Genomic DNA, 24650 nt, shown 5'->3' with positions numbered 1-24650 from the left:
CGTGTTATTTACTGCCCTTATATACACACGCGCACGCCACTGCCTCGTAAAGCGACTCTTAACGAGCGTACATTTGCACGCGCGCCCGATGTTTTGTATATATGTATATATGTATATGCGGCAAAGATCGCGAAAACGGCCCTTTCCGACCCTCCTCGGAAGAGAGAGAGAGAGAGAGAGAGGAGGGGAAAAAAGCCGGGAGTTTTCCGAGATAGCGTGGGAGGATCCGGCCGCACAATAGGCGTGCGCGCTCACCGCTCGTTTAACGCTCGCGCGGAAATCTGGAATCCCGGGAGCGCCAAGTGCTTCGCGTGTACGTATACACACAGCATATTCCATTGCAAGGGTGTATGGGCCCAAGTATGCAGACTGCGATAATTTGTCACGAGCGAGTAGTGCTGCGAATTCCGTGGCGCATTCCTTTATGTATAGATTGTATATGTACAAGAGCGTGGCTCATATGTGGGAGACTTTTCAGGCTTTTTAAACAGGGTGGGATATTGAGTGAAAATTCAAGATCCCGAAGAATTCCGGGGGTCGAGGTGGTTAAGTGTATGCGATAGGTGTACCCATGGCTCGTCGAGTATATATACCATCGAAGCGAATCGATGATGACCATAGAGTTCCATGACAGGCTTACCTTTGTGCAATACAATACACTGCGAGGTGTGAGCATTTTAAAAGAGCCGTGGGCTAACGGACAAGGATCGCGTATGGCAACAGCTCAAAATCAATATTTCCGTAACGGTATCGGCATACATATACACGTGCGGGTGCGCGACTCGTGTCTCTCGAGTGTCGAACGTTTTGGGAAAAACTCGAAAGAAGCCTGTCTAAATTTCACATCCAGGTATGTTTCGAGAGAATATCATACACTAGTCGGACATTGATCAGTTCAGAGATGATAGGTCACACGTTACGGGAGCAGACGGTAAGAATTTTCACTTAACGAATTAACGCCTGACTATGGTGTACTTGAAAAGCAAACTCGAAATGTATATAGGTATATGATCTTTGAAGTAGGTAACCCGTGGCTGAATGGGTCATCATTTATTGAACAAGTTTCTCTGGTATTACGGGGCTTTGATTCCTCTTTCTGAAAAATTTCACTCAAATCAATCGTCATTGAATAGGTTTTAAAACCAGTAAGACTCGTAGATGCCAATAAAAAATACAAAAATTGTCATCCATGGGGCGCGCAAAACAACATTGTATTCGCACGTCTTGAAAGTACATAATCCTACGTTAGCTTAGTTGTAAGAGGAAAAAAAAAAAAATAAAAAAAAAATAAACCAAGTGAAACAATGAATTGTAAAACCATCCGTTTGTTCCACAGGTGGCGACATGTCGGCGCTGAGTTCCGGGCCCTGCCGACCCGGGATCGTTGTCTACCTGGCTTACTTCGTCGTCCTCGCCCTCTGCGCGCCCACCACGCATTCCGGTAAGTACATCACACATGCACGCTTACATCCAAAACGAAGGAGGAGGACGCGTTCCCATGTACAAGCACACACTGGGCTCTCGAGTTGTGTCCACATATGTGTGCACCCAACCATGCACCCACCCTTTTATCCCTCCTTGTCTTCATTAATCTTGGATCAGCCCGTCCGTTGCAAGAGGCTCCATTCACGCGCGCGCGAGGGGGCCGCATTTATCAGTATCAGCGTGTACAAGTACTAACCCCCTCGAGAGAGGAAGAGACTCGCTCTATACCCACGACGCGCCTGGACAAAGGACCTTGTGAATTATGAGGCGCGCGCTAGCGAGAGAGAACGTATACACACTCGCAGCACGCGAGTCGGGGGAAATTAATTTTCGTAATCGATACGGCACCTTACGCTCTTCTCCGAGTCCTTCGTTTATTTCCGACTGTGTGCTTACTACGCCGCGCCTCGAAAAAGCTGCCCGTCATTTTCGTCTTTCCTCCGCGACTTGTGCACGCGCAATGAGAGATATTTTTTTCCCCTATTCACTCCGGTTCCAGATTAAATTTCAGCCAAGGATCGGCAAGTTACGAGCGAGAATGTATTTTGGAGCCAAGTCAAAGAATGAAAACAGCCAGAGAGCAAAGTGAAAAAAAAACAAAAACGTTAATGCTTCCAATGATATAATTTATTTGTACACACCTGTTTAATCCAAATAGCTAACCAGAAGATCCAGCCTCCACGCGGTGTAAGTACTCCGCTCTTACTCTCTCTCTCTCTGGCACTATATTTATCTTCGCTGCGCGTTATGCTTTACGTTTGACCGTACATATACATATCTTCACCTGTTTGTATATATCAGGTGTTAACACGCATTCCACACTCGCGAGCGAGCCGGCTTGTTCATTTATTCATAATGTATGGTACTGTGTTGTGCGTATATACGCGCTGCGCCCGATGAATTTGATGATTTCGCGCTCGGAGATACGAGACGCCGAACGTTTTATCGAATATATATTATATACATCGAGGTTGTAACGTGCGTGCTCTGTCGACCGTATGCGTAAAAAGGATATGGGCGTACCAATATAGTTTCAAAGGTATATACTTACAAGTAGAAGCGGAAATATACTTACGTGGTGTTTTTTTTTTGTTTTTTTTCGTTCGTTCCAATATCTGGGCAATAGTTCTTATTACCCGCGATTACATCACACCGATGCCGTACATAATGAGCGAGGAGGAAGAGCGCGATTAAATTACCCGATGGGGTGTAATATCCACTGCTCTCGCCGAGGAGCAACAACCGCGGTCCGTATACAAACGTACATACTCATATGAATTTCCCTCGGCGACGGATATATGTATTATTTTTACACGGGTTGTCCGTGCCGGCTAACAGTAATGTTTACTCGCGGAAAGGGAGGAGATACCGCGGTATACTGCGCGGGCATGTGAAGCGTGCATCGTATCGGGTGTCGAAGTAAACAAGCTCCGAGGAATCCTGGGAGGAAAGAGGATTCGATATGATACAGGCCAGCGGCCGGCAACGCCGAGCGGTAGTGCTTTGCCCTTTCTGTTCCCATGAGTGCTTTTTTTTATCCCCTCATGGACGATGAGCCAAACGGTACCGATCACACGTTTGCTCATATTTACAACTTGGGTAATGTTATTGCAGGGGGTTTGAAAGTCAAGGGGTATGACGTGTCTGGGCAAGTAATTAATTCAATCTTCACAAAGACGAGTAGCCTTTGCCTTGGCCAAACCACGTGAAAGCTCATTAAAATATTCAGTCCGAAAATTGTCTGGTCCTTATCGTAGACAATAATGACACCTGGATGTCCACACTAAACGAAACAGTGGAATAAATCGAGCCACGGGAAACCGCTATAGTTCCAGGATATATATTACACAAAGAACACTGGAAAAGTATGAGCTTGCTACACAGATGGTCATATTGGCATTTGGCAGTGGCACGAGGGATCTCAAGAGACACTTCTATTACTTGTGTATAACAAACAAAGTTAACGTAGGGTGCAGCACAAGCTCATCCGTATTAAATAACGTATGGACCAAACCAAAAGATTCAGCGACGCTCAAGTATGAGGGTGGAAGAGACGATCACGAAGAAAAGGTCGGGCCGATGAGTTCGCGTGGCAAAAGTATGACGACAGTGAGAAAGGGAGAGAGAGAGAGAGAGCTTGTTGTTCGCGCTGTAAGTATACCGGGAGGGCAGATCGCGCTTCCGTTTGTCCTATACGTGTCTGGAGCCGGTTTTCCGTCGCGCGCGCCCGCGTGCACTGCCCTATCTCCCTCGCAGTTCCAGCGCATCTTCTCTCTCTCTTTCTACAAGCAAAGTAACAGAGTAGCAAAGACTGGCGCACGTATAGTTTCTATAGGGGGAAAGAGCCAGAGATGAGAGCAGGGCATGGAGCTTGGGGTGAAGGACCCGTTGCCGTATGGCACACAGTCGTACGGCTCTGCCTGCATGGCAGACATCTCGACTGCTGTATATTGCCGTCCTTCCGTCCTATACGTAGACTCTCAGGACTCTCTGTGTACGAAGGGGCTTGCTCCCTGGCTCGATTGCTCCAATATACCTGCAGTATTTAACCACGAAATCGAGTCACGTACGGTCAGGACCTTCTCTGCGTCCGTGTCATTCGCGCCCTCTGGAATAATGATACGCAATACTTTCTCTTACCCTCGCGCTTTTACGGATTTTTAAAAAAGCCAACTACGTTATTGACAATCGTTGTGTATACACACTGATACATATGATGAGATGCGCTTTGTTTTGTATAGAGTACATCCCTTCAAACTTGCTATACCCTGCAGCTGTGATTTTTTTTTTTTCCTGAAAGTCATTCATTCGGCTTGTATCGCCAGCAAGAAGGGACGGGGTGAACAATTTTTCCCTCTTCTTATCCTCATTTCCTTTCTGTATGTAACAGCTTTGTACGTGTACTTTGTGGATGTACGAGTGCACTCGAGTAGTGACTTCGAATGTATATACAATATATGCACCCCAGTGTACGTTGGCAGGGTCCTCTCGAGAGGAAACGTGGAAACGAAGCGAATTTTTTTCTTTTTTTTTTTTTTTTTTTTTTTTTTTTTTGTATTGTATCATTTCGTACACGAACGCAGCTTTTTTTACAAGCACCCTTTATCGCTCTGACTCTCTGCCTTGGGTTGTATATTTTGCCATCTATCATCAGACAAATGATCGTGCAAGTGTGTCATAAAAAATACCATTTATTTTTATTGCATTTCTAGTCTCCTGGGTGAAATGTTTAACAATACTGAGCTCGTGTTTTCTTTTTTTCGTGGGAAAACAAAAGTCACGAAAGATTTTATCCCTTTTCTTTTGATAATCTACTTTACAAGCTTAATATATTTTCTCATGCAAAGACCAAATCTTGGGTGCTACAAATAGACCTGATGAGTCAAAAAGCTCGAGAAAATAAAAATAGACGCACATATGCACACCAGAGCAAAAGTGATAGATTGTATTCAAAACGAAACGCAAAATACCGTTTGGGTGTGGTGAATTAAAAACCATTTTTGCTGTAAATAAAAGTATATACATAGGCGGGCGAGTAAATGTACTTGTTACTCGTGATCCAGGCAATCGTACGGCTGGAATTCCTGGCAATGAAGTTACTCGAGTGGAGGGTGCGTGCAAACGTAGGAACTTCGAATGATTCTCCAATTACTCTTTCCATACACTTCCTCTCGCCTGCACCCTCCTACCTACTAAACTGCAGATTGAAAACTTCAATTTCCAAGTCAGAATACGTATCCTCCCCATACATGGTTTACACTCAAACTCAATTTCATATCTAACCATTTTCTATATGTGCTACACGCAGTTACGTGTGTACGTATCAATTTTGCAAATCATACGCGTACTTCATTTGGTTGGTCAGCCGGTGTACGTGCATTGACGGATGATCAATAATTTTTTTACTGTAATCGTTGTTTACTGAAGTTAATTTATTATAAACAAAATAAAATATTTTCAAAAAACTTGAAAACGGATGCTATAAGAAATTTCATGAAATATTGGTAAAGTTTGGAAATTTGAGAGCAACTTTATAGCTGGATGGATAATATATCGTTACAAAATCGTAACCAATATTGTACAGTTATATTATTACGAAGTGATCCTTAAATTTGGGGACATTTTTTCGCAACTACCTAAAATATATAGAATATGTATACACCCGTGGCACAAGGGTAAACACGAAAATTTACAAAGTCTCTGATGTTACAGCAGCACATTATGTATAATAACATCGCGCTAACTGCACTTATTATGATGCGCTTGATTTCTAGGAACAGCCCCTCAATAACACTTACATGGATATATTGTAGGCAATGTGTGTCATAGTAAATAAAATGGTTGGTGGTTGAGAAAATTTTGTACATGCAAAATGACCCTTACTCTCTACACAACAAGGGTGAGTCTGGTGAAGAATTAGTATGGACAATTGAAACATTAAATGGTGTTAGAATGTCAAGTACTCACCTTGTGGTAGCAGAAGCAGCTTTTGGTAATCGTTGTCTCCGTCGATCCATCAGGGTGATAGAATACTTCGGTGATGTACACATCTGAAACAAATTAATATTTTTTAATTATGATAACATTTGAATTAAAAAATTTGCGCTTGGGAACAAGTCACGCAAAAAAGAGTGAAGGAATGATGACCCCCGTTTTTGTATCCCTATGTATTTGTATAAACAAAGTATCTCAAAGCCCCATCACAAAGCAAAGCAATGTCTCTTTGAGGCTGCACACCAATCCACTAATAACTGTTATATACATTGGCCATATACGTTCCCGTGAACCTCGCGGCTAATTTTGATGGATGACTTTCGACCCGCGGAATGTCCTACAAGTATACGTACGTACATAAACCACACATCCCTTTCACACTCGCGCTCGTTAATCAAAGTGTACGCGCGCGTACACATGTTCGAGGCGACGAGGTGCCACGGGCAATTTCGCCATTCGTTAACAGTCCACCCTACTATACCCATGGCTCTCCGACTCTTTAGAAAAGAATGGCACCCACACACCCATTCTCCGAAAGTTGAAAGCTCCATTCGCCGATGTGCCGTCAATCATCGCAACAAGTGTCTCGTATACATAAGAACGAGTGTCGTTTTCATGCTGCGGGTAATTGAAAGATAAATAACGCGTATACCTATACCAACGTAACAGTGAATCGTTATGCGTACGGACCCCCGGATGAGTTAATCGATATAAATGGCCCTTCTCTCTTTAATTCCTTCGGCGGCAGGTGTATTACTTAAGTACACGCTTGTGCTTTGACGGTGAATATAATTCATCAGCGACAAGAGGAGGTCGGAGATGCGTTGGTCCACGCACTTTTTAAGTACATCCGAGTCGTACTTTGCGTGACGAGCTTATCTTCGTACATGTGGTACGGGGGGTGCAGTTTACCGTGTGCAACACACACACACACACACGAGAGAGGGAGGTACAGAGAAGACCGGCACATACCGCGGGTGCCCGTAAATCAGTGCTAAAACATAAATAAATTCACGCTCTCTCGTGCGGTTCGCGCGGACTATACATCAGCTACGTAACATGTATGAGCTCGTAGTATATATATACGTGTATAATATACCAGCAGGTCTCTCTCTCTCTCTCTTTCGCTCGCGCGGGCAAAAAAGTGAACGAGCAGCGGCGCGACCTTACACGTGTCGCGCTGTATACAGCTCTCCTCCTTTTAATCTCTCGAAGCCATCGGGATTTGCCGGGAGATAACGGACACGTATAGGTACACGTACGTGTATGTATATATATACGGCTGTCGTCCTCGGACGGCCGGAAAAATCGAGTGCCCGCTTGCAGCTTTCCGACTTCTCTCTCCTCGTCGCGGGTGACGTTGTTCGCGGAAGGCGAGGGGGACTGACGAGTGCGCCAAGCTCGACGAAAGATCCACAAGAAAGGGGGAGGAAAAAAAAAAAAAAAAAAAATACGAGCAAGAAGCACATATGTACATATATACATACACGAGGGGGGTGCAGGGGATGTTATTCCGGTCGGACCTGTGTGCCATTACGGATCGGCCGGAGAGCTTCATCTTTCGCGGATAGCGGCTGTGGTTAAAGTGTCAGTGACCGTTGTTGGTGATGGGGCTCCACACTCGCCACCACTATTTTTCTGCGCTGCTACCGATTTTGCTGTTTCTTTGTGTGTATACCCGATAGACAGATAGATCGATGGATACAGAGTGTACAGCTATTACGTGTACACACAGACACACACGCCCGAGAGGGAACTTTTTTTTTTCTGTACAGCCCCGTCCGTCGCGTCACGTGCCACGCGCATCGCCAAAACTGGACGAGGAGGAAAACGTGAGCGCGCGCTACGTACCTATACACTTCACTTTTCTTGGCTCTCGACTTTTTCTTTCTACCTATGTATATATATATATATATATATATATATATATATATATATATATACACACCCACGAGCTCTATACGTTGGATGTTGATTGCTGCCGCTTAGCCGATCCGTCACGTTCCTTCGGCAGCTTCTACTTTTTTTTTTTTTCTTTTTTTTTTTTCCTCCTCTCTTCTCCCTCGACCAGCGCTTCCTCGTATATTCTTCCTGGCTCATGTGTGGATTAACGGTTTCGCGTTCGAGTCGAGAACTCCTTCTGTGCATGGTATATGTACGACAAATCGAGCTTTTGTCGATTATTTTGATCGGAAAACACAATGGCTTCTCCGTGCATGGGTTCAGCTGATCATTTCGCGCGTTGTGCGCACTGTCGCGGTGTACGTGCTCACGCGGCCGATATCGATTTTTCAGCTGTACCGAGCGCGATCGGCGAGCGATATTCCGGCTCTCGCGGACTCGGGTAAGGTCAGCGGCGGTCATGAGACCAGGAGGGAGAGAGAAAAAAAAAAAAAAAAAAAAAAAGGACGACACGGCTCTTACACGTGGCGCGATGTGCAACAAGGCCGTGACGTAACGGAATGTGTAAACGTGTATGTACGCGAGACAGATTGCCCGCTGCGTGATGCTGTGCGTGTACTTTTTTCAGTTTTACACTTACGTGGGCATTGTGTCAATGGAAACACGGGCACCTTGGATTTTTTCTCATCACGTTTAGATTACCGATTTAGTAAAGCAACGTCCGATGAGGTACGTTTTTTGTTCTCTTAGACTGCGCTCGTGAAACCGATCGTGGAGGCAGAACGGATGCCAATAATAATTACGTGCCCCACACAAACGCTATTTTTTTTCTAATCGGACAACCCGGTGTATTACACACTTGGCTGGTAGCCGCACTGGCTCGAAACCCCCGAGAGATTACAGTAAAGTGTGTACGCGTTACACGTTGCAGCGAGCAAAACTGCTTCATGAGCGAGCGCTCATCCGGAAAAATATACAGTTTTGCCGTACAAAGAACTCACTCGTTCTGGCAAGGAAATGAAAACACAACGCCACGTGGCTGATGGCGTGTTCCAACATTTCTGTGTTCCATTTGACACTTGGGGAGCGCATAACGATCCCTTGCCGATCGAGGATATTATTTGACAGAACTGCCCATAGGAAAGACATATATGTCACACCGTCGTCCAATTCATCGGGATGATTATCTATGTAAATTTTGTTATTTTATCACAAAAATCGTTTGAAAATCGGTAAAAACGAATCTTCCAATGATTGCAAGTTAAAAACAATTTTTTCCCTCGACACAGTTAAAAATCGTTTGAAAAAGCAAGCCCAAAGATCTACGAAACATACAAAGGATGTAAAATATTTCAAAAGCAACAATAAAAGAAAAAAAAAAATTGCACGTTAAACGACACTCCGCATAATTATTTACGCACTCGTGGCTCTACGTACAAGATGCTGTCTCGTCCAAGCACCTTCACTCGGATCGTAATATAGTGTGTAGCAGAGTCTCTCGGTCGATGGTAATGAACTTTCGCGTCGCTGCGTTGTATACCTATTTACACACGTATATATATACACGCGGCAAGGCCGCCGGCAAATGATTTCATAACGTGAGCGTGCTGTCTTGCGTATCTCTCTCTCTGAATGCGACTCCGCACGTGCGCGCACTTATTACGCGACGCGTTTATGCACACACGTTGTACGTATTATACGTGAATTAAAGTTAAGTTCAAGGGGGGGGGGGGCAAGGCCGGTAGCCGTTGATGGTGTAATGCAGCAAAATTGAGCGCAAGGAATTTATATCCATGGTGCTCGAGGGAGAGTTGACTGACACGTGCACTCGTTGTATATGTGTATATACGTATGTGTTGACGCATCGCGGTGAGAGTATAAATGGATATGCCGGAACACACGACTCGAGGGCTAATCGTTCGAGTCTCGCGGCTTCCCTATATACAGCCTTTCCTTTCCCATGCCAACGGGGGAATGAGACGACCGACGTGTCTTGTATATATACGTGTACTCGCGTAATTGGCATATTTGTTATACTCGCACGTAATATACGATCCGCGGTGTGTCCCTATGTATAATCGCGCGATTTCGTTTTTAATGGAAGTAAGTATATATATTCGCAACCGTGTGTCATCTTCTGTACCTATTATACAAATGCGACAGTGTCTCGCTCTAACGTGAAGTAACTATATTTTTATTTGTTATAGCTTGTTTTACTAAAGAAAATTTTAAAAATCGCTGGACATGCTTTTGTTTCGTAACTTTTACACCGATGATCCAAACGCCACTAGATTAACATCAGAACCCAAACGTACGCAGTTTTTTTTTCGGTCAACCACGTTACCGCCAATTAAGCGCCGGTCGATCGGCAAAATCGGCAAAACTCGAGGGAAGAGTAACATCAAAGTCAAGCTTGCGATGACTCACGGCGTGTATGTAGGTATATAGCCCGCGGTCAAGTGTCGGTTCTCGAGAGACGCGAACATCGGACGGACACCGCGTACCAGGGACGGAAAGGTATCTAGGATGCCTCTGTCGTCGATGCCCGATGCACCCCGGGAGTCCCACTTGAATACCCAAGTACCTACGTATGCATACGTGTACGAAACACATACGTACAGATTTCGCACGAACCGATCGCAAGACTTTTACGCGCAGCGTGTGGAGTTACGCAACTCTCCTTCGTATAGGTGACGCTTGTACAAAAAAAAAATATCGCGTTATTAGCCGCGGCTTGGCCACTAAACGGCGCTCGATTGCTTCCGGCCGATTACAGAGGTGTATATCTCGATCTTCGGGAACGAGGAGCAAAAGAGCGCGCTGTGTGTTAACTACACGCCGCGGGAATATATATAAGCCAGTTCACGCGCGAGCGTTGATCTTGAAAAGCGGGTACGTAGTTATACATACACACATTAATAAAAGCTGCCACCTGTAGTCGCACGGCAGTACGTGTATCAGCGAAAGAGGCGTGTTTTGTACATGTACGGCTTATAATTAAGAGCGGATCGATCGGCGCTTCTCGCGGTTCGTACATAAACCGGCGCGTTAATCGGCCCATTGTGAACGAGATCATTTTTAATACATGCGTCGTCGTTTTTCTGCCGTTGGTGTAATCTGGATTTCCCAGTTATAATTTCATTACGCGTCCGCATGCCTCGACGCGATTTTCTAATTACTGTGGGAAAAAAGAATGCAGCCGATCGATGGAGGAGGATATATGTAACGGGTGATCGCGTGATTGGCTAGTCTCGACTGCGCGATCGATCGGCGTTATTAACTTTGAATTACCATCACCGCGGGTGTATAGGTGCAATTATCGAGGCTCGTCTTGTTTGCGTTTAGACAACAATGTGTGTACGGAACAACCTGTGAATCATCTTATTGAATTCACCCGACGTACAATGTTAATCCGCGCGTCGCGTGTATACCGATTTTATGTGTATTTTACGCGTTGCGTCAGCTCAAAGGATAAAAAAAAATGTAGAATCGTAAAATACGGATCTCTATACTCACGGAGCAGGTGCGAATCTCAATAAACCCTACTCATTGTAAAAAGATGAAAAAAAAAAGATATTTCCATGTGTAAGTACAAGGATTGAAACTCGAACGTGAGAACGTGTGGGTTGATGAAAATAATCGAATCTGCCGAATCACCTCCAACCCGGCATAATCGCGTACTATGCTCTCGAGACCCGCAACGGTTAATCCCCTTAACAATTCATCTTTTCGTTTCGGCCAAACGAGTGTGCCTAAATACGTACACACGTGTATACGTGTACTATGTCGACGACGATAATCTCGCGAATTACTGTACAATGACGGAGATTGACATAGATCCTTAATTGGAAAATAACCTGTTCGGCCATTGGTCAAAATTTCAGTCGGTTTAATAGACCAGCGTATGGATTGTCCCTTCGTAAATTAAAATATAAATATATATTATACGCATCAATAAGATATTGCAAAATATTTAATACCACAGCCTTGCACCACGTGAATCCCATAGTCCTATTCTCTCTCTTTCTCTCAGTGTACCGCGTACCCGTGAACAATAAATTTGTTGAATCCGTAATTAGAGCAGCGTCTAATTCTTGTATAAAGCACGTTAGTGTGCCAATCGCTATTATTCATCGAGTAAAAGTTGAAAGGCAAAACAGAGGTGGCATCATTTTTTTTCTCGTTTGAATGCGAATAGTCCACGAGGAGGAGAGGAAGAAATGGCCGAGTCAGAGGGTATAAGAAAAAAGTAAAATCTGTCCGCAGCCGCATACCTCGACCCGAAAGATGCCGTTTACATATATTTATACACGTATGCGAGTGGAAACTTATAAGTGGAACGATTCCGCGGATGATAAGAACACGACTACCATATATATTATATATGTGCAACGTACAAGTGTGTGTGTGCGTGATTCCGTATATGCTCGCTCGGTGCATGTGGTTTCCCACATTGTTCAAACCATTTTTATGGACAATTTTCTCCTCCCGATGGCGCTTCTTGCGAAAAACGAGGTCACCCGACAGTTTTTACTTACCGATCTCCGATCTATACGTAATGTGCGGTCTATACGGATGATCGGTAAACACACAATGCACCCTTGCAGATCTTATCGCGTCGACGTACACCTACACTCGTTCCTCATTTCCTCTTTTCCTTTATTTCTTCGAGCTCTACCATTTTATCGCAACATATACCCTGCGATTAATCAAAAATCCGGCGCGAAACGAATCGTATACTCGTTTTAATCCGCCAAGGAATGTTTGGCGTTCGAGTCGTAAGTCGATCCTCGCTGAAAGCTACACGGGTGTCCGGCCCATCGATCCGCCCTGCAATTTTTACACACACGTGCAGAGACGCCCACTTGGCGAGTACAAAAGCGCGGATAAGAAAAATAGACGAGGCAAACGAACTGTCCAGCGCCCATGTACCTATATGTGCTCGGGCTCGCGGGTACAGATACCGTTAACCATTGTCGATAAGGATATACATACATATATATATATATATATATATATATATATATATATATATATATATATCGGGGCGAGAGGATCGACGCGCGTAATCGCTGCTCCGAGATTCCTCTGTTCGCGGACTGTGACCGAAAAGATCGAGATACGGGGGGGAGCTGGGGCTTTTTGGGTTTATATATGTCAGTCGAACCAACTATACATATATGTATGTAGGCTCGTTATCCGCGGGCGAACGGTATTTGGCTTCGAAGATCACTCCCATCGCGCGTCGCCGTTCACGATTTGTGGGCTTGATTCTTTTTGTTTCGTCGATCATCAGACTTGGCCCAGTCAATCGGAGCTTCGAAAAATTACCCGATGGATCGACGCTGTGTCGTTAGGTCCCGTGATTACGAGCCGCAACATCTCCGGAGCACCACGAGTAGCTGTAGCCAAGGAAATAAAGGGATAGCGTGCCAAGTGCCAATAGAAAGTTTACCGGCAGTAACAACAGCGGGGTCTCTTGTGCGTGCGTGCAGGCGCGAGGGATACGTGGAGGCATGCACCAGTGTGCATTCCCGTATGGGTCTGGCATGTATGTATGTGCTCCTGTAGCCGAGCTTGCGATTCGCGGGAAACTGTCGCTTATTCGCGTTCCCGAGGAATACCGATGATTACGTCTCTTCTGCCCCTTCCACGCGTCGGGATGTACCTGTACAGTGTACGTTTGCCATATTGCTACCGGCTGACATGTTCATCTCTGTCGATACGTATACGCAACCACTGCTTCTTTTTTTTCCTTTTTTTATTTTTTATTTTTTTTTTTCATTCGCTCGCGTGAGATGCGCCTCTTCCGCCGTCGCGCCAGCAGGGACTTAATTGGGTGTACATAGATGAGAGGACGTGCGCGGTGCAGAGTGATGTAGCCGGGTAATTTCCGTGATTGGAGCGTCGATGCGCGTGAGACCGGAGGGGTTTTATGTATGGTAATTTTCGTGGTGCCAATTTTTCGCGCGAGTCCAAGGCGGTCGTATTCCCGTGTCCGAGTTTTTTTTTTCTGATTGGAAATTGAAGCAAAGTTACTCTGAAATAACTGAGAACTCATAAGTACATCATTCGTGTGGAAAGAATCGGAAAATTACAAAACTGAAAAAACCTTGCAAGTTGCATGTATGCATATTCTTAACATTAATTTGTTCCACTCCGTGACGCATACGCGACAGACGAAAAAAAAAACAAAATCTTCCTCGGGACTCCTTACGAGTCATTATGTGTAAATGTCAATGACTCCTTAAAAGACACGTCATTCGTACGAGTGTCAGGGGCAATCCTTTTTCGCTGCGGCACTCAGCCGGTTGGGCTATACCCGTGTTCATTTATCTCAATCACTTTTCTTACAAAAACCACTCGAGCTAAGAGGAGCTTGCCTTGAAAGAAAAAAAAAAAAAAAAAAAAAAAAGATCGCTAAGCCAACAAAAGCACTTGACAAGCAATTTATTTCTTTTCCGTAATTAAAAGTCTTCTTTGAAGCTCGTGGAATCGAGTCTCAGCTTGGGTGCGATTCGTACAAAAACCAAGGGAGCTGAACATTGGCAGTAGAAGAGAAAACTCGATGAAAAGAAAAACGTGCGGAGAAACGGGAAAAGGCGTCGACGCGTGCTCTCGATGGGCTTTGACAATGCACGTCACAGCTCCACTTTGTACGCACAACTGCGCGAGACATTTCAATTTCGAAGAAATCGCTAAATATTGTCTCAAAGGCTTTGGAGCGCTGCCAGTCGTTTTATTTTTGCCATCTAACTTTTAATTGTGAGAACGCGATTGACGAGAACCGCGTACACACAGCCACGTGCACGCAATACATTCAGTAAGATTCGAGCGTTTGAGAGCACTTAAAGGAGTAACACATGCTGTTCGTACAACATCACGTACGAACAAAAATTTGACTAACAAAGATGTACGGAAACGCGGTAAAATTGAAAAAGCCCTCGAAATCGCCAGCAAAGTCTGACTTATGCATATTCTTTTTGTTCAAACTCCACAGTTGCAGTTGCAGACTCTACTATTACTACTGCTGTGTCTATTAGTCCCCATCTCACATGAAAAATAGCCCATTAAAGAAATATACTGATATTCAATATATTAGTTTCACCCAATTTATAACAAGTAACTAATGAGAATTCGTTTATTTTTTATGTTACAGCGCCAGTTTACGAATCTGACTCGACACAGGTTGCAGAGTACGACGCAGGTAAACAATTGTTCTTTATTGCACATTGATTCATTTTTTTTAATGATTTTGATTTTTTTTTTGATAGCTGAAAATCATTAATTCTTTTATAATAAGATTTAATTGAAAAATTAGATAGTCTTACAATTACAGTTCTTTCAATTGAAATAATCATTATTTATGCACGGTATGACGTAGTAGGCATCGTGATAAATAATTTGTAAATCAATGCCACTGACTCGAGTATACACATGTTTTCAACAAGCATTTGACGACATTTTACATTAGGTTCCAGCGGATGTTACTACAATTTCCAACACTACCAAGAGGGTGCACGGATAATTACGAACGAGCCATGTCTAAACTGCACGTGCCACAATCGAATGTTAATGTGTTATCTAAGGGTGTGTCCATTCACAAAAGCCATAGGCCAGGACTGTACGGCCGAGAAGCGACCGGACCAGTGCTGCCCGGTCATCACATGCCCAGAGGTCCCTGTGCAGTTGCTCACCTCGACAAGTTCACCAAAATCCACATCATCCTCATTGTCAACGGCAAGTGGCCTAATCACCGGAGATGGCTCGAACTCGACCGAGCTTGGATTCCCCGATACTTACGGCTGCAATATAAACGATCACTTCTTGGCCGATGGTGCCCAACTCCCCATCGATCCCAATAACCCCTGTGAACTCTGCTATTGCATCAGGAACAAGACGACCTGTCTGATGCAACAGTGCACATTAGCTGTCTCTGGATGCAGACCAATTTATCAACCTGGAATCTGCTGCCCAGTCAAGTATAACTGCGGTAAGTTAGCTGTGTACTACTCAAGGTATTTCGCATCGTGTCTGTTTTGCTATTCATCACTGATGGATCGCTCATATTCAAAAACTATTGAGAATATAAAACAGGTTTCACTAAAAACGTAATATTTCACTTGTACCACAGATTATGATGAAGAATATGAAACTACGGTTGGTACGACCCCAGGTCTCATCTTTACGACGTCTACAACGGAAACGACGCCTTACACAGCCCCCCCACAGTGCCACTATGAAGACAAGGTTTACGAAGACGGTGAGCTTATCTACATGATACAGCCGTGCCAGCATTGCTACTGCCTCCACGGTAAAATCGTGTGCGCAGTACAGGAATGTGGTAAGCCAATGGAATCTCACGACAAGAACTGTACGGCTTTACCACCACCAGAAGGTGAATGCTGTCCAACTACCTATCAATGTGGTAAGCGTTTAGTCTTTATATAAACGTTAAGTCATCATCTTCATTTATGCTACTACAGCAGCACAGTTTATTGAGCTATCTATAACACTCTAATAACACTCTGTTATATAGTTGCATTAATAAAAAAAAAAAATGTTTTTAATGAATTTTGATTCTTTGATTCATAGAAGATGACCTTGGACACATGGCAACAGAAATACCTGAAGTCACAGATAAAAAGGATTTCGAACAATCTACTGCAAAGGAGCCAGAGACATTCCCTGGATCAGATAATGCCATTCCTGAAGAAATTTCGCAACATGTATCTACGACTGATAAATCACAAACAGTATCGTCGTTAGGAAACGAAGTTTCCAAATTAGAACCCACACAATCGACTGCTACTGAAGTAAATATTCCAGAAGAAATTCATACCACTATTAAACCAGATAATGAAAAAACTGCAGAAGTTTCTGAATTACAACCAGAAACGGAATTAACATCATCAGAATCGACCACGGCTAATAATTCGTCTGAAATTTTAATAGACAATAAACAGAAAGAATCTTCTGAAGAATCTGATACACTATCATCGACATCAACGGAACTAACTGAAATTTCGTCATCAATAAAGGATGAAAATGTTTCACAGATAAGTAACGAACATAAATCAACAACGATGTCGATCGTAGGTACCAAAGATACTTCAGAACCCGAAACATTGGAAATTGAACCTACAACAGTTCCAAGTGAAATAAAAGATATCGAAATGGTATCTGAACAAGATTCAACAAGTATAGCAACGACAGAAAAACAGATTGCAAATCCGGAAATAACTTCTACGGAGTCACATGTTTCTACAATTGAAAGTATAGACTCTAATCAGCTTCATGTTGTTACAAATAAAATTGAAGAATCATCCACAGTTATGACTGAAGAGTTAGAAAAATCTAGTGAATCATCTAGTCCCATTAGTGAAATAACGACACAGCAAACCATTATTAAGGATTCGTCTGAAAGCATATTTATCGCATCTAGTACGGAATTAAATAAAGTCGTAGACTCTGCACATGAAGATATTACAACAAATTATGATCATACTGACATGATTGAATCAAGTTCACAGAAAACTAAAGATGAAGTAACTTCAGAACGAGAAAAAAGTGAGGAAGTCACAACAAGTTCAGAAAGTATAGCAACAGATATACCACATAATTATGATCAATCAAACGAAACACAAACTCTACCAAAACTTGATAGTAGTAAAGAAACTTCTGAAATTGCGACTGATTATGACAAACAAAAAGAAAGTGCAGAAGCTACTGTACCAAACAACTTTGAATATTCAACAGTGACTCCTAGCGAAGATAAATATTCTGAGAATATTGATTCTGTAACAACTTTGGATGGCATGGAAACGTCAACTTCTGATGAAGATAATGTAACTAAAAAAGTTTCTGCGGAAATTAGTACTGAAAGTACTATAAAAATGAGTTCAGAAACGAGTGAAAAAGACGAAATCACTGTAGAAGAAAAAGTATCATCAACATTAGGACCTACGATTTTCGATGAGTCGTCTGTAAAATCAGAAGATGAAATCATTTCGCAATCAACATCAGAAACACCATACACCGAAAAACCTACACCTATCATTGAAAAAATTCCACAGCAAGGCCCGATAGGTATTTCGATACCAGATAGAGTTCCTGAACACAAAGCGGAAGACAAAGACGCTGTAACCGATTTTAAAGTCACTGAAGAATATCTTACGACTGGCAGTGGAATGTCGCATCAAGTTGACAGCCTGAAAACTGAAGTTCCAGATTTTGCAACCACATACTTACCGCCACTTGGTTCTAGTACTGAAAATTATTATCATTCGTCAACTCCTCTTTACGAAGATCTTCCAAAAGAGGAACCAGATATGGAAGGACTGACCACAGAAATTTCTATTACACCCAAATCTCCAATCAGTAAGGCAGACGTGCCTCAAAATGAAGTATTTGATGAAAAGAAAGAACCAATCGACACAAGTACTGGTAAAGAGACAGATAAAGAATTAATTGCTGCAGAATCACCAACTAAAGAAACGAGCACTTCTCAAATAGATACGAATTTACCGGAAGAAAACTTAAATACCAAGGATACAAGTGCAGTTGCAGAAATATCTGCAAACCCAACTGATCAACCTTTAACGCAAGATAGCACGTTATCTATTTCACCAGAGCAATCAGTAACAGAAGAAACTGAAACAAATAATTCTGAATTGAGTATATTAACCACTGAGACGACAGAAGAGTTGATAAAAAAAGATGATGCTGAGTCATCTGTTTCTAGTGTAGAAACATCTACTTCCGACCAGTTTGAGATAAAAAATAACACTTCTAAAGAAAGTGCAATTACAACTGAAAACTCTAATGTTTCGATGACAATAGAAAATTTGGAAAGTACTTCTAAAGAAACAACTAGTGAATCCGTAGAAAAATTAATGACTTTTACAACTCCGAAATCAAGTAGTGAGAATTATGACACTACAGTGCAACAAATTTTGGATGAATCGACTGAAAATATTACAGAATTCAAAGTGCCTACTGAGCTTCCTAATGACAACGTATTGACTGAAATAGCTACTGAAACTTCAGCAGAAATTTCTGATGATTCAAAAGATACTGTGCCAGTAGAAAGTACGGAATCTCCAACTATGGATAAAACAGTATCTGATAAAGAAGAATCCACAGCTGAGCCAGTCAATTCCGATGACGAAAAATCTGTCTCACCAACGCATTCAGAGTCATCTACAGTTCCATCTTTAGAAACAAAGATTCAAGATCAAGATTCACTGAAAGAAATTTCAATCACAGAGTCAGAACAACAATTTAAGCCAACTGAAAAAAGTGAAACGGAGACTGATAAGTCTAGTATAATTCCCATGACAGGTTTATTAGATAATCATGAAACTCCAACTAATGAAATAACACCATCTATTGGTAATTTTAATACATCTACAGAACAAAGTATACCAAGTGAAGTTTTTTCGAAAAAAGAAGAATCTAGTCATACAACGGAATCTGATTTTATTGGAAGCTACACCACAGAAATCGCGGTGGATAAAAATCTTGAAAAGCGACCGACTTCTCATATTCCAGGGGAAGGGAACTGTGTTGTTGACGGGCAATCTTACGTTAATAACTCAGCTATTCCCCCAGCGAATCCTTGCCAATTAAGTTGTCGATGCGCCAGTAGTATTGTTCAGTGTGAAGTCGTCAAATGTTCTCCTCCACCATCTGATTTGCCAAACTGCACGCCTGTATACTCCAAGATGGAATCATGTTGCCCTATATACACGTGTGATTCTACCCCTAGTGCAGAATTAGAAGTTGATAATCAAAAATCTGATCAACATACAACGGTTTCTAATGAAAGTCAAGTTCAGATTACGGAAAAAACATTTGTCGAAGAATCAACTCATGTCGAGGAAGCATCTACACAGTCCGACGTAACTGTTAAAATACAACCTGAAATAAATAATACCTTTTCTAGTGAAGGTACTCAAGATGATCTTGTTACTCCCGTTTCTCCTGTTCAAGGAGAAACGGAGAGTACATCAAAACCAACAGAAAAATCTGAAAGTCCCCTGGGAGAAAGTAACAATGAACCAAATTCTGCTGAAAAGGGGATGCCAGATCAGTCGGTAGAAGAAGTTGTAACTAGTAAGAACGAAAATGTAGATTCTAATCTTGAAACATCAACTACAGAATCTGAAATTGTTTTGGGCGTAGATAAAACAGAAATTCCCAATTTATCTGAACCGTTGCCAGAATCACAGAGTGAAATTTATACTCCACAACAAACAACAGAGAGTGAAGGAAATGTATCAAAAGAAGTAACAAGTAGTGAAGATTCATTAATGATTGTTGAAATTTCGACAAGTACAATAAAATCATCTTTAGATATGGAAAATCAAGTTGAAACATCTACAGAGTTGAGTAAGTCAACCAAAATAGAAGTAGAAAACTCAAGCACTGAAAAATCAAACTCACAAATTCATGATAACGAAAAACCAAATGAAAAAGACATTGCAGAACCAGTGACAGTTTATTCTATAGAATCTGCTGAAACAAACAAACCTATCGAATCTACTGAAAAAACATCAACATCTGGAGAGTCTGAACTGACTTACTTGGATTCTTCTGAAGCCCCATTATCTACATCAGAGGAAAAATTAATAGAAAAAGAAACCTTGGCTCCAATAGAAATACAAACAACTCCAGACTCAAACTCTATGGATTCCGAAGAAGTGCATTCTTCAACAGAATATATTCCTACGAATGAAATAAGTCAAACTTCAGAAGAAATTCATATCCAGTCTTCAACAGGATCCGCAGATGAGCAAGTTACTTCAACATCGCTCAAACCTGTGAAAAAATTAGATGAAATCGATGAACCACAAAATTATACGACTGAAAAATCTGTGGAACCGGATGCTACTACAAGTGAAGCATTGACTACTGTTTCAGCAGACGACAAACAAAAAGAATCAATAAATACTGCTACACCTGATGAAGAGTCGTCATCCACAATATCAGTTAGCAAGATTGAAAATACTAATAAAATAATTGAAGAACACATTCAAGTTACCACCACTTCTTCAGTAGAGGATAATGAATCAACTTCACCGACTCCAATAGAAACATCATTTGGTGATAATGAAATATCTACTACTGAGAGTTCGTCAATATATTCACCGCAAACAAGCGTAAAACCAGAATCTTCTGACCAGATCACTAACGAAACGCCTACTGGATCTCCACCAGAAAGTAATAAAACAGAATCAGTTGATGGACTAGATGTCGAAATAAGTACAAGTAAATCAGATGAAAAAGTGAGTGAAATTTCTACAGAAATAAGTAAAGAGTCTGAAACCTCCAGTCAAGAAAATACAATTTCATCGACTACAGAACAAGATGACGTTAAGATAAAACCAACAGAATTACCTACTGACATTGAAAATAAAACTCTAAAATCATCTGATGATGAAGTTACTGAATCATCATCAATTAAAACTGAAGTATCTGAAGAAAGCGAGCCACCAATGATTTCTGAAGAAAAGAAAGAAACTTCAGAAATCAGTACCACAGAGCTTAAAGAAAATGAACCAATTCCATCTCCAAAAGAACCTTCAAGTACAACTCAGGAAGTAGAAAAGACAGAGGTGACAAGTGAGTTTAGTAACGAAAAAGATACAACAGTTTCTACATCGACTCAAGATCAGACGAAAAATCAACCTGATGAAGAAATTTCCCCACAAGTACCAATAACAACTGAAACCACAATCGATAAGGCACCTGAAAAAATCACTGAGTCTCCTGACAAAGAACTAACGTCAATAAACTTAAGTAGTGATGAACCTTTAATAGACAATGAACAAAAAGGTTCGTCGACAGAAGCACCCACTTTAGACGCATCTTCAAGTATTTCGACGCCTAGTGAAAACCCAGATGAAAAAGAACAAAGCTTATCTTTAAATGTTTCGGAAAAAACAACATCAGATTCAAGTATATTAAACGAATCACAACCAATGATCCCGCACGATCTCCAAGAATCAAGTTCTAAAGTCCCACAAGACGAATTGACGAGTACAGAGTCATCCGAAATAATTTCTCCTGAAGTGATTTCTCCTGAAGATGACCAATATCACACTGATGCCCATCAGACAGAAGAACCAACTCCTTTAAGCCCTCACGATACAGAAAGTCAAGAACCGATAGAACACCATACAACTCCCACGCATCCTTTTACTCGTCCTAAATTCCCAGATCAAATATCAGAAACTGATGATGAGCACATATTCCCTCCAGATGGTGCTGATATTAAGAATCAAAACGAAGATTCAGATGCAGAGGATTACGACGATCAGGCAGTGTATGGACCCGGTACATGTAGATACGGTGGCAAAATCTACATGTCAGCTCAACAAATACCTCGTGATGATCCGTGCGACTTTTGTTTCTGTTTCCGCAGTGATATTATTTGTTTACAACAGAGCTGCCCACCACCAATTCCCGGTTGTCATGAAGAACCAATTGGCGGATTCTGTTGTCCAAGGTACGAATGCCCAGTATCTATGGCAGGATCTCTTAATATGACAACAACGACAACGACAACAACGACAACGTTACCACCCCACTTTTTATCTCATGCATACAAAGGAAATGCAACAAGAGGAGGATGCCAAATAGGAAATAGGTCTTATCGAGTTGGGGAGGATATAAAATCTAAATCAGGACCTTGCATGGGCTGCACGTAAGAATAATTTTTTTTTTAATGTACAAAAAAATGTTGTAATCTAATAAACAAGTAATGAATAAATTTTTAACCGTTCTCTTAGGTGCGGTGGCGATGGAAAAATGAAGTGTGAACCCAAAGCTTGTTCTGCGAGTCCAATGCTTAAAGAGATGATTGCTCATGCTGCAGCCAGAAAACGAAGGAGATGAGCCATTCAGTCGTGGTTTTAAAAGACGCTTATCTTTAACGTGAAGTGTTAAAAATATATATATATATAAATTGCTACGACAAATGAAATTATGATAGTGCATGTGTTGTATAAAAAACGTATGAATGTGGAAGAATGCAGTAAAAAAGAACGAATCAAAGTAAATTAATTACAATTACCTAATAGAAATCGCCTTATTCAAAGACAGTTAATAAAAAGGCGATCGCTAACTAAGTGGCCAAAACGTAAACGTTTATATATTATATTGTTTTATATATATATATACATGAATTTATACATAAATATTATATATAATAAAGAATGTGGATGAATGCTTGAATGGAAGCGTAAAAATTTGTGGTGCCAAAATATAACAGCTAAACGTACAGTAAAAAGGATTGAGTGTGATTAAGAAAAAACGAATCGACAGATGGGAAATCTTGCGCTGGATCAATAACACTCACACAAACATAATCATACGAAGGTAAAGAATGTTAAAGACTTGCAACTGTGCCTTCGTTAAAACAACAAAAAATCAAACCAACTTGCCATGATGTTTGGAATAAAAATAAAAAAATTTTTTAAATCGATTTCATAAAGGTAAAAACAGCATCAGTTGTAATGTTCTATCATTTTTTAAAACAGTATAATAAACAGTATACCTTCTTGTAACAAGTTTAGCGACATACATCAAGTTATATGAACACATTAAAAAGAAAATGTTAAAACAAATTTCTTTTTACTATGTAAATATTTTTTTAACTTGTAATAGTGAAAAATTTAGTAAGCAATAGAGATGAACCACAAGCGAATAAATAAACGAATGATTTGAGTAAGAATGAACTAAAAAAATAATGAAAACACGTATGCGCAATTTGAAATCTTAAAACGAAAATTCGCGGCTCGCACGGAGGACCATGTGTATAAATTAACAATTTGCTTCTCCGGCAAGCTGACATTGTGAGAAATACATTCAATTAATGACGTAGGTATGTTACGCACACGTATATATACATAAATATAAATAATATAAATATGCAATAATTTATAAGATCCCTTTATACTCTTTAATAATGTTTTAAAGGCATTGAAGTAAAGCACTTGTAATTTTTTCCCAAGACGATTATTTTAAATAATAAAACGGAAGAAATTATGTAATTACAATGATATTATTTAAAGTCGTGTGTCTTTATTTTTTTTTTTTTTTTTATAATCACAAAATGAGAAAATACAGTAACTTATTTAGCATAAGATAAACAGCAGTTTGTATAGGAGAGAAGACGAAGATTGACGGCATGTTTTTTTTTTATTAACAACAGCCTGTTATCCGTACTTTCCGTAAATTTTTTTTTTTCTTCGCCTTCCCCAAAAGTGAAAGGAAACAACTTTTCCGAGACGTCCGACGAGTAGAAACTTTTTCGTTTAACAATTATTAATATGACTTTTTACTTTAGACAACATAACATTATGTTGTATGTTTATGCCTTTTATTTTTTCATCGAAACAATCAGATAGACTTAAATTAATGGAAGCTTCCACCACTTGGACACTCGGATGGGCTGTCGCTTGTACATTTTGCTCAATCAGCAAATCTTCAGCCTTCCATGATCAAAGCTCCAAGACCGATTCGCGGCGCATCATCCGGTTAGTCGCTCGTAAGTCCCCTGGGCGACTTTCGCGATCACGAGATGCGTAGCACGAGTTGACTTTGGAGCTACCCTTAACGTACTCGTAACGTCCCTCTTAGTAATTAATCGTTCATAGTATTTATATATCAGTGTAAGCTCATAAAAATAGCGGTTTATAACATTAAGGAAATGTGTCAAGATAGCAATGTATCAAAGTAATTAACACGAAAAAAAAAAAAAA

General features: G+C 41.2%; 1 protein-coding gene across 1 annotated transcript; it reads left to right on the top strand.

The window, feature by feature from the left end:
• Positions 1-1340: 1340 nt before the first annotated feature.
• Positions 1341-24650, top strand: LOC106635749 (uncharacterized). The gene is made up of 6 exons (XM_089592532.1): positions 1341-1441; positions 15041-15098; positions 15363-15874; positions 16016-16309; positions 16477-22591; positions 22677-24650. Exons 1-6 carry the CDS (start codon positions 1345-1347, stop codon positions 22780-22782), a joined length of 7182 nt encoding a protein of 2393 aa, XP_089448658.1. The 5' UTR covers positions 1341-1344; the 3' UTR covers positions 22783-24650.

The sequence above is a fragment of the Copidosoma floridanum genome, unplaced genomic scaffold, assembly GCF_036245765.1.
Source record: "Copidosoma floridanum isolate Cflo_tuat_1 unplaced genomic scaffold, Cflo_Japanese_pri ptg000019l, whole genome shotgun sequence".
Taxonomy (NCBI): domain Eukaryota; kingdom Metazoa; phylum Arthropoda; class Insecta; order Hymenoptera; family Encyrtidae; genus Copidosoma; species Copidosoma floridanum.
Note: the sequence above shows the minus strand (reverse complement) of the source record. Positions and strands in the feature narration are given on the sequence as shown.

Bases quoted from the DNA above. Each gene is read 5' to 3' on its own strand.
- LOC106635749 (XM_089592532.1), top strand. From the start codon at position 1,345: ATGTCGGCGCTGAGTTCCGGGCCCTGCCGACCCGGGATCGTTGTCTAC. The intron at 15,099-15,362 runs GTTCTTTATTGC...ATTAGGTTCCAG, and splicing joins TACGACGCAGGTAAACAATT to CGGATGTTACTACAATTTCC. The intron at 15,875-16,015 runs GTAAGTTAGCTG...CTTGTACCACAG, and splicing joins CCCAGTCAAGTATAACTGCG to ATTATGATGAAGAATATGAA.